At 43.2% G+C, this 11084-nt stretch overlaps 2 protein-coding genes across 2 annotated transcripts; one reads left to right on the top strand and one right to left on the bottom strand.

The window, feature by feature from the left end:
• Nucleotides 1–2091: 2091 nt before the first annotated feature.
• Nucleotides 2092–3786, top strand: LOC135611257 (GATA transcription factor 21-like). Its single transcript, XM_065106826.1, has 3 exons — nucleotides 2092–2811; nucleotides 2903–3214; nucleotides 3306–3786. The coding sequence occupies exons 1-3, from the start codon at nucleotides 2644–2646 to the stop codon at nucleotides 3624–3626; spliced, it is 801 nt and encodes a 266-aa protein (XP_064962898.1). The 5' UTR covers nucleotides 2092–2643; the 3' UTR covers nucleotides 3627–3786.
• A 279-nt stretch (nucleotides 3787–4065) lies between these two features.
• Nucleotides 4066–6436, bottom strand: LOC103983327 (protein CHUP1, chloroplastic-like). The gene is made up of 4 exons (XM_009400550.3): nucleotides 6274–6436; nucleotides 6057–6124; nucleotides 5215–5976; nucleotides 4066–5140 (listed from the first exon to the last, which is right to left on the bottom strand). Exons 1-4 carry the CDS (start codon nucleotides 6434–6436, stop codon nucleotides 4229–4231), a joined length of 1905 nt encoding a protein of 634 aa, XP_009398825.2. The 3' UTR covers nucleotides 4066–4228.
• Between the last annotated feature and the right edge of the window lie 4648 nt (nucleotides 6437–11084).

Here is an 11084-nt window from a genome sequence, read left to right as displayed (position 1 = left end):
TTTAAACTCGTAAGTTAACATTTCACCGGTTAGAACACCTTAATTACCCTCTTTCTTGTTGGGAAAGAGCTATGTAAGCGAACACAAATTGTTGGGAAATTACGGCTTCTTGTTGTTGTTTTTGTTCCCAATAAATCAAGATTCAAGATCGCGAACTCGAAAACGTGAGTAAGGAGGAAACCCATAATAAGAGAAAAAGGGAAGAGAACGGATCTCACCGCGACAAGAAGTCGGGATCCGACGGGAACCAGGCACTCCGGAGCGTAGCCCCGCGATCGGAGCGAAGGAGAACCCCATCGAGGACGCCAACGACTACGAGCACCGCGGGCCTCGACTCCGTGCAGCCGCCACTGCCAGCCTCCCCTGGCGTTGAGGTTCTTGGGTCGGAAGGTATGGAGGGATTCCTCGCGCGGCCCCAGCGTAAGACGGTGCCGATCCGTCGGGGCCGGCAGAGACGAGTAGGAGGAGAATGTGGCGGGAGGGCGCGATCTAGGGCTTTTTGGGAGGAGGCGGTTTCCTCGTTTTTCTTGATGACGTCGTTGTCGTCGTCGATGCAATGGGATGAAAGGGGTGCGGAGGGATGCGGTGGCAATTTGGTCACTAACACATAGTCGTAGTCGCACGGAGAAGTCGAAGCGTGAATCTTGATGTCTTCTGGAAAAACGCGAATCTTAATGCATCACGACCGGAAGGGCAATTTCGTCGCTTTATTAGAAAATATTAAGAATATTTGGGATTATGCCTCATTTTGTCCTTGTTTCGGCCAAATTACATTTATAATTACATGTTTACTCAAATAATTAACAAAATACAATTGTAAAATTGTTTTTCTGTGATTTAACTACATTGATCCGTTAATTAATCCTAAACAAAAGAAAGCTTCAGTTGAAATAATGGAGGTATTCTAATCCATCAGGATCTATTTTTGAGATAATAATCAGAAATAATCCATAAATACTTGAAAATTGTACTGATACTAGGAAAGAATCAGGACATATTTGATTCATCATCATCATCATCATCATCATCATCATATATAATATTTATATGCTGCATTCTATCTTATCTTCTGAATGACTTCCTCCTTTGTTCACGACTCCTATCACCATCTGCGACAGGGACTCGCTTCATGAAATTGATTTATGTACTGTGGTGTGAAGCTTTCACTTATAATAAATTCATCTGAACGTTGTCTCCTGCTGGATTCAGGATGACGAATCTTCTGACATATTGCATCCTCTGTATATGCTGGAAGCTTAATGAAGCTACACAGAGTACTGTAGCATCGATGCATGATGGATCTTCTGCCAATCAATTCCCATCATCTGTAGACATCAGTCGAACACAAATAATGATGCAGTGACCACCATCGTCCTGGAGAAACTGAGCACAAGGTTTCAGTTGCATTTAAGAGCTCAAAGGTGGATGGACCGAAGCAATCACTAGATGCCATGAGCTGAGGTTAATACCATGATCTATAACCATTATAATTGAGAGGAGAGAGAGACCAATGACATAGTTGAGTTCCATTCTCAAGTATATGACTTTCCTGTGGTTTACACTGCGACATGTTGGTAGTATATCCTCAAACAATCACGAGAGAGAGAGAGAGAGAGAGAGAGAGAGAGAGAGAGTCTAGCATGGTATGGTATGCAGTGTCTTGTAGCTGGGAACCATCACCCATGGATATGGGGACACCCATATATATGAAAGGTACACCGGTTGGACTTACTCTATTAATCATTGCGCCTTATACCTCATGTAGATCAAGAATGAGGGACATTTCTTTTACGTATCCACTCCCGCTGTCATACAAATTGATTGCAGCAGCTTCCCACAGCAAGGAAACATTATCCAGAGGTGAGTTCAATGAACATGAAGCAGGTATAGGTTCATTAGTCCATTTCAACTACATACTTATGTCTCCCAACAGTTGCGTGTTCGAGAGTGGTAACTCTTCCTCTAAAACATGTGACGAGTGGTATAGCATTTGGAGCCGAAGAAGAGAGATCTTTATCCACAGCAGACAGCAAAAGATAGAGACATAAGACCACTCTTCTTCTTTTCGCTGCAGAAAGGCAAATCCAGAGAGTGGTAACTCTTCCTCCAAAACATGTGACGAGTGGTATAGCATTTGGAGCCGAAGAAGAGAGGTCTTCAGCCACAGCTCTAACACAGCAGACAGCAAAAGATAGAGAGCTGCTAAGACCACTGTTATACTTTTCGCTGCAGAAAGGCAAATCCAGAGAAGATGAGCCAAGTTTGGTCAGGAGGCTATTCCTGACCCTTTGCCTGCCCTCTCAATAAATGCCTTTTGGCAAATAGCGAGAGATGCCCTACGGAGAGCTGTATTCGTATCTTACATCTCTGATTAGTTGCTGGCAAGGAAAGATATATCTTTCTTTTTCCCCGTGGGATTTAGCTAGCAGACACTATTTGCAGCATCTTGGAATGCCTTTCAGCTTTCGTTGTTCTCGTTTACCTCATTAATGGAAGTTTTACCCCTTCTCAATCCTTTTTGGCTATGGTGGCTCATTTGTTTGTATGTGACCATTGCACTCTGCCTTGTTTATTAATCTCCATCTCACTTGTGGTACAAATCAGAGCCCAGCTACGCTTGTTTGCCCTCCTTCCTTTCTCACCATGTCTCCCTTGGACTTGAACCAAGTATGTGTTATCCCTATAGAAGAGGGAGGTTACGCACTAGCAAATCCTTCTTCTTCCTTCTCATGTCCCGATCTCTTCGGTGTCCGCCACGATGAAAGAGGACGTTACTGCATCGGCCATCACCTCCATCAGCCACAGCAAGAGGTAAGGTGCTTTTGCACCACAAGTACACCTCGTGACCTTGTGATCTTTGATGGCTTACGATCATAACACCGCGTTTCCTTTCTTGTTGTAGCCCGAGGAAGAGTTCCAAATAGCTGGATCGAGCGATGAGTACACGACACAACGTCCTGCTGACCCCAGCGATGGCATTACAGAAGAAGAACCGGCGAGGCCTGGTAGATGGATGTCGCCTAAGATGTGCTTTGTGAGGAAGACGATGAATTCGACTCACATCGTAGTAAGCGAACCGAGAGGAAACAGGCTAGTTTCTGAGTTTAGTACATACTATCGAAGTAGCAGCTCTCCCGGTGGCATCATCAGAGTCTGCAGCGATTGCAACACAACCAAGACTCCTCTGTGGAGGAGTGGACCTCGTGGCCCCAAGGTGAGCACCTCTTAATCTACTAAACGGCCGTCTATAGATCTCTCTCTCTCTCTCTCTCTCTCTCTTAATAGCACCCCTCTCTGTGGTGCAGTCGCTCTGTAATGCGTGTGGAATTCGACAAAGGAAGGCGAGGCGAGCGATGGCAGCAGCGGCTCTAAACGGCGGACTAATCCCGGCTGATGCTCCATCTCAAGTGCAAAAAGAGAAGGAATTAGATGTCGATCGAACTCTCCCCTTCAAGAAACGGTGCAAGGTTGACACTGCCAGTAGTATGACTGCGACGAAGCTTTGCTTTGGTGAAGCTAAACTAAGCTCGAACAGGAGCTCTGCAATCAAGAAAGTCTTCCCGCAAGAAGAGAGAGATGCAGCGATACTGTTGATGGCTTTATCATGTGGCCTTATTCGCAGTTGAGCTCTTATGCATCAATGAAGTATATATTTGTGATGGTGTGAATGCTATTTACGTATGTGTTTGCCGAGTGATAAGCTTGTGGAAGAAACAAGCTCTTAGGGAATTCTAAAGGACTATGCTTGTTCTTGAGGAAACCTAATGGTGTCTTGGTATGATATCACATCTTTCTTTCTCCTGAAGAACTGGTTCTCACTACAATGACTCATGGATTTGGAAGTAATTTGCTGCACAAACTACAAATTAGTATTGAGCTACAATAACTCTCGTTTGTCAGTATGGATGAAAGAGTAGACATTCAGTCGAACACTGAACTAGAGAACTTGTGTTCATTGCATGAACAAAAATCAATGAGCAGAAGCTTAAAAGAAGCACAATCCAAGCACACACAGATCCATGCAATGATATGCTATGAAACAGGTGACAAAAATACTGGTTGGAATGTCCGAATGCCACCCTTATACTGACATGACTAGTATTCATGTTTGAAACAGTGGCAAATCACAAGCATTGCATGATGCCGACCACCCGTTCGACGCAGTGAAAATAGAGGACTAGTTGTGCAAACTTAGTCAACTACTGTGCTCTGTCCGCGGACGTTGGGGTCAATTGCTAAAGGACGCTGACCTCCTGTTCAACTTGGACATCCCTCTTCCTCTCTTCAGAGCCACTGCAAGCTTCTTGATCTCAGCCTTCTCAGGAGTGTCACCTCCTTCAAAGTCCCTCGCGGTATCCTCTCGAGAGACCATTTTCTCATATCTGTAGGGTGTTCCAACCTCTTCCTTCTCCTTCCCTGCTTCTTCAAGGTCAAGTCTTTGGATAATAAAGGATGACCTGGAGGAAGCCTGCGACCAAGCATCGTCGTTGTGGCATCGTTCGTCGGCTCCGGCATCGATCCTGCCTGATTGATTGGCTGGGTTGGCTTCCCCCGTTATGCTCGACGAGAAGCTACCATATGATTCTCTTCCTATCATGTCATCGATCGAACAGGTGAAGACGGATGCCCTCCTCCCGGAGCTGCTGCCGCTTGTTGGAGTTCTTGGAATTCTGTCAGCAGCCGGAGGTTTGTGGCTACCGGTGTCTTTCCCCAGCACTAGCTTCTTGAGTTTACTGAGAAACTTCATCTTTTTCTGATTTCTCTGTTTTGTCGAGGAGGAGACGTCGAGGGAAGCGTCTTCAGGTTCCCCAGTGGACGCTTGCGATGAGTACGAATACTCCGAGTCGAAGTCCATGGAGCTTAAGCTCTTCGCATCGGCACCCGAGTTGCCGTACTCCAGTATGAGCTGCTTCGCCTTCTCCTCCGACCGGGGACTCAGATTCTTGCTGAGATCCCTTGCGACTGTCTTCCCCGGCGGCGGCTGATAGTTCCTCAGCTCATACCTGAGGCAAGCGTTGACCCATTTAAGATACACAAGTTGTTCGACGTCGGTGCACCGATCTGTTTTGAGCTGTTCGATGTCTTCCATCAATTTCGAGTTCGATTCCCTCAAACAGTTGGCTTCCTCCGATGCATCTGCCTGAAACGGAGTGGAAATTGGTTCATGAACCACGAAGAAACAAGAATCAATGAAACAATCAAATCGGGTGCTACCTTTGAACTCTCAAGTGCGACCGATGCCGAAGCTTGTGATGTCTCCAACTGTCTCACCAAATCCGAGTTCTCCTCTGATAGCCTCGAGTTGATCGTTTTGAGCTCGACAGCCTCATCTTCCAACTCCTTCAGCCTCTTGTCTTTCGCTTCCTTCTGCTCTTGACACTGCAATACGCTGATCCTTTGATGGAGGGAAACTATTATTTCCTTTGCCTGCTCTCCATCCGATTTCAGCTTCTTCTTCAGGATCTTGATCGTTGCTCTTCCAGCCTCAAGCTCATTCATCGCCCTCGAGTACTCCATCAGTTGATCTTGGAGTCTCCGGTTGTCGGCCTGTAAAGACTCGATCTTTAAGGAGTACAGCTTAGCCTCTACCAAGTTGATCTTTAGTTGGCTCTCAAGCTCTCTCACGGCGGCCTCTTGCTCTTGCATCCCGTAATACTCCAGCAGCTGGAGCTCAAGGCTCCTCTCATTCTCCTGGAGGGACCAAACCAATTTCCTAAGGTTTGCTATCTCTTGCTCCATTGCTTTGTCCTCTTTGATCTCCAACTTGTTAGGCGCGGAGGTGTTGGCGGCAATTTCCGGGTCCTTCCCGGTTGCTCTGAATTCTTTCATAACGATATCGTTGAATTCCGACAAGAGAAAGCCCTCACCGTCGCCGGAGCTCTTACTGGTCGGGGACAACAGGACGGTGGTCGTAGTGGTTGTAGTTCTGGTGGTGATTCTAGAAGTGCCATTGACGATCTTGGCTAAAGAGTCTTCCTTCAATAAAGAAACGGACGATTAGCAAAAGAGAGACGAATCGCGGACGAGCTCTGACCGCAACAGGTCTTAAATCTTACGCTTTTTGGAATACGAAGCTCGTCTTTGAGGCCAACGCTAGAACGGGCAATGGCTTGAGACTCGGCACCTGATATCGGCAAAGACAGATGGAAATCACCACCGGATAAAGGTAAAGACCATATTTGATTCTTAACCTCAAAGAGTCATCGCGTCTTTTAGATCCAAAAGAGATAAAGATCGAGTTTTGACGAGACGGGGAATGGGCGGACGAAGAACCTGAAGAAAAACGAGGACGGGAAGCCATGGGAGAGGGCGGGCGAGCACGTGCACGAGAGCGGAGCTGGACGAGTACGAAGCCGGCGAACGAGAGGGCAACAGTGACGCCGAGCTTGATAAAGAGGGGACTCACGTCCCGCCTGCCTCTCACCACCAACTCCATCCCGCTGCCACTTCGTCTCCGCCGTCCTATCTACCAATGCAACCCAAAAGCCAACTCCTCCGGGAAGAAGAACCCGCCGCCGCATCCACAGACAAGCCCCGGTCACGAACAGGGCAGCCAAATCAAAGCTGATCGAACTTTCCTCCCGTAAAAAAGACGAGGGCAATGCGCATGCGGAGGAGAAAAAAGTCGGCGCCTTTGGATAGCCACCATCTGCCGCCCATTTTCTAGATCCTTAGCTGGCTGCAGGGTGGGAAAAGATCAAGGCAAGATAAGGAAGAATTGGATAAACACTCCAATTCCTTCTTCCTCCTCCTCCTCTTCCGTGGGCAGAGCTAATCCAAAGGGAGCAGAATGGGAGGTGACGCGAAAAGATCGCTCCACTCATCGTTCCCAACCAAACCCACCCTTCCTGAAAACCTCGACTGCTCGACGCCATTCGCTGAATGCTGCGTCGCACAGCGCGCACGTTTGTGGTGCTGTCTTTATTGATTAGACTCGTTTGTGAAGCCAAGTCTTAAATGATTTGACTCAAACATCTTAAGTCAACTTCTGTGCAAATTTTGACCAAGAAACAGGCTTCCATTTGTTTGGTTTGGTAACGATCTCGACGAGAACGAGAGTAGCTTAACGATTAGCGATGGAAATATTTTCAAGAGAACAGCTAATTTTCAGCGAGAAACATTTTTTTGTCTCAACTTACAAAAAAGGATTTGGTTACACTTGAAATGAAGATCAAACTTAATTTAGGACAATGAATTATAAAAAATATAGAAAGTCCATTGCAAAAATAATTACTGGAGCTTTACTTAAATTCTATCATAGAAGAGGAAAAAAATTGTTTCCTAATGTTAGTATCCTATGTGATAGATAGTACAATTGATCCTATTTGATAAGATAATTTATTCTTTAACTTAATAGGTCTATAAATTACATATAGAACATCGAGATAGGAAATTATTCATACCCATCAACCTACCTACTGGACCTCTCTAATCGACTTAGGAGGTCACATCTCCATGATCGATTAAGCTTTCTCTAGGTTAGCATTAATTCCTTGGTTGTGCTTGATTCATCCGAGGAATTTTTTCAAGTTCATATAGTTTGTGAGATTGAGACACATGTTGAATCATTTTAGCATTTAGAACATCTTGGGTAGGTTAGTTAGGTGCATGTCATCTAACATAAGCCTCGATGTTCCTCCTTATTTGATCTTATTAACGATTCTTTGGTATATCTTATTTGCATGATGAATGATCTGTTTATCTGTTTATCTGTTTGAGATGAATGATGTATCTTAATCAATTACTTTGAAAAGATAGAATCATCTATTCACTCAAATATTGGTCATAAATAACATGAGATGATTTCTAATATATTTTCGAAGCATAAAAATATGAAACATATCATATATTACCAAACTTTATCACAACTTTAGTGGGTGACACTTTGACATGATCTCTATTTTAAATTATAGGTGCTTTCTCTTTTAGTCAGCATAAGTCTTTTTATAATTTTAGCATCCTTTTGAATCGATTGTGATCCAACAAGTTTTCTTTCTCCAACCTCTTCCCAATAAACATATGATACATATTTTCCTCGTATAAAACCTCAAACAGAGCCATATAAGTAGTAAAATTATAATTATTATCATAAGTAAATTTGATCTCTAAAATTTTTTATAAATTTTCTCAAAACTTTGATGTGAACCTCGAATCTTTATCAAACACAATGCTTACTAGAATTCTATACAATTGAATAATTTCTCTTCGTATACAATACTACTAATCTATCTAGTGAATATTATTTATTAATAGGAAAAAATATATAGATTTAGTAAGTCGATCAATAATCACCCAAATATACTCATAGTTATTTAATATCTTAGGCAATCTAGAAAATAAATCCATAATCATCTACTCCCACTTTCATTCTAGAACATGCATCATTTGTAACTTCCTAGTAAGTACTTTGGTGTTCAGCTTTCACTTGTTGATACACTAGGCACTAGACACAAAATTAGTCAAATCATTTTTCATGCTTCTCCACCAATACCTTTGTCATATATCTTAATACATAGTCCTCGAATGAATAGTAAATTTTGATCTATGTACCTCTTTTTTTTTTCATTAGAGTAGATCCAATTAAAGGAATAATAGGAGGAGAGTTTGCCACTGAGTCGTAGATCACCATATGGTTCCTGATCAATATAAGAGGTGGGACCCGAGCGATGTGGCAATAGGACCCAAAGAGAATATTATACCCTTATTATAGAATATTTTTTTAAACCCATCCTTATATAAAGCCCATTAATTTATTATTACTGAGGTCAGTTATTATTTACTTGTGACTCCACTTTTTACTTTGACCCTAACTTAAGTATTAAAAAGATTAAGTCATGCACCCCCACTTGACATTAGTTTTCTTACAAGTCAGCCATCAATAAATACCTAATTTATCTCCTCAACTCTCTTTCTGGACTCTTGTACACACGACTCAATATTGAGTCAAGTTGACAGAAGTATTCTCAGTATTTTTTTTCATCATTTTGATGTTAGAAAAATCATAGGAGCACCACACCACCAACTCCCGTTAAGAGCATTCGAGCGAGGATGCCCCATCACAAACCCACAATACTTCCACATAAAGAGGCCAGCAGTTGATACTCCTATGTGGTGGTTGTTTAATGACCTTTGCTTCCCACCCTTGTGGCGATAGTAAGGTCTTCCTAAACCTCGCATAATTGGTTTATACATTAATAGGGATGACGTCGTCAATCATTCCCCTGCTTTTGCAATTGGCTCAATCAGTAATCATGGCCCCTCTCTAGTAGCCAATGACACCCTAGACTCCCATAAAGCTTCTTTGGTCAACCCAAGCTCAAGTGGTCGTCGAGCTGCCTTGGTCCATCGATGCCCCAATAAGGGGGTCCCTAGATCCCCAACCATCAAATTTAGTAGATTGTGCTACTCATAGTCGATGCTATCTAAGTCTATGGCCCAATCAACAAACTCTGAATATAGTCTACATGCACAACTACAATAAATAGACTAGTGCTCGAAGGATATGCACCATGAGTTCCACATGATGAAAGATAGATACAAGAGGAATACAAGAGGAGCCTATTCCCTTGGGCTTCTAACTCCCCAATTTAGAAGTCTTCAATGGAGGTACTAATCCAATGGAATATGTGGCAATGTTCCCCACTTAGATGGCATTCTATGGCATATCCAATGCCTTGATATGTTGAGCTTTCCCCACAACCCATAGGGGAACAATCCTAGAGTGGTACACTAGCCTAAATCCCCTATAGATAAATTCTTTTACTCAACTTGTAAAAGAGTTTAAGGAGCACTTTGTGAAGAATGTCTGCCCTCGATGCCTAACCATTGCCCCTCCTTGGCATCTGATAGGTGAAGGGCAAGCCATTGGTAAAGTTCGCCACCAGATTCACCGATGAGGCTAGAGGAGTTACAGACACTCACTTTGTAAATCTAATAAAAGCATGAGAGAGAATCAATAATGATGCTCAAGATACTGCAAAGAGTCAACTAATATATAGTCGTTGAGGTAACGGTGGCATAGAGACACGAAGAGTCTCAAAAGCATACAAGGCTAGAGCGCACCCCCTTGCCTCAACACCGCGGGCACCTTAGTACAAAGCGATGGATCAAGCATGATCCTCTTAACCATGACCTCATCTATCTTAACATATTATTTTAGACTGAAGTCTTTCAGTAAATCTAAGAAAAAGGAATGCTCTAAAACCCTTATCCCCTAAGATCTACCTTAGGAAGAAGAGACAAATCTAAGTATTATCATTTCCACCAAGACTATGGTTATGACATGGAGAATTTTCTCAACCTTAAGGAGTAGATCAAAGAGCTTATCTAGTATGGCCAAGATACTATAAAGTGTCAACTAATATATAATTGTTAAGGTAATAGTGGCATAGAGACACGAAGGGTCTCAAAAGCACACAAGGCTAGAGCACACCCCTTTGCCTCAGAACCAAGGGCATCTTAGTGCAAAGCGATAAATCGAGTGAGATTCTCTCGACCACAAGCTGATCTCACCCATCTTAATATATCCTCTTAGACTAAAGTCTTTCAACAAATCTAAGAAAAAAGAATGCTCCAAAACATCTATCCCCTAAGATCTACCCTAGGAAAAAAAAAATAAATCTAAATATTATCATTTCCACCAAGACTATAGTTATGACACGGAGGATTTCCAACAAATCTAAGTAGTAGATCGAGGAGCTTATCTAGCATAGCCACCTTGGTCGGTTTTTCCAAAGAAGGGATCCCTCCCCGGAGCCCGAGGAATCCATTGAAAGGGATAACAATGTGATAGTTGGTGGGCCAACCTTGGGAGGAGATAACTTATGGGGTCGAATAGCCTAGGCTTAAGCTACGATCGAGAAGCATTGACGGATGGAGAGTGACCCAGAATAATCTTCAACGAAGAGGAGGTGGAGCACCTCAACCCTAATCATTATAATTCTTTGGTCATCTTTATCATGATGATTAATGCCCTAGAGGAATATGATTGACACAGGTAATTCGACTAACATCCTCTACTCTGACATATTTAAAAAATTGATCAATTAGTAGATGCCACCTTGGGCCATGAGCTACTAATATTC

The sequence above is a fragment of the Musa acuminata genome, chromosome BXJ2-4 (assembly GCF_036884655.1).
Source record: "Musa acuminata AAA Group cultivar baxijiao chromosome BXJ2-4, Cavendish_Baxijiao_AAA, whole genome shotgun sequence".
NCBI classification, from domain to species: Eukaryota; Viridiplantae; Streptophyta; class Magnoliopsida; order Zingiberales; family Musaceae; genus Musa; species Musa acuminata.
This window is presented reverse-complemented; position numbering and strand designations above follow the sequence as displayed.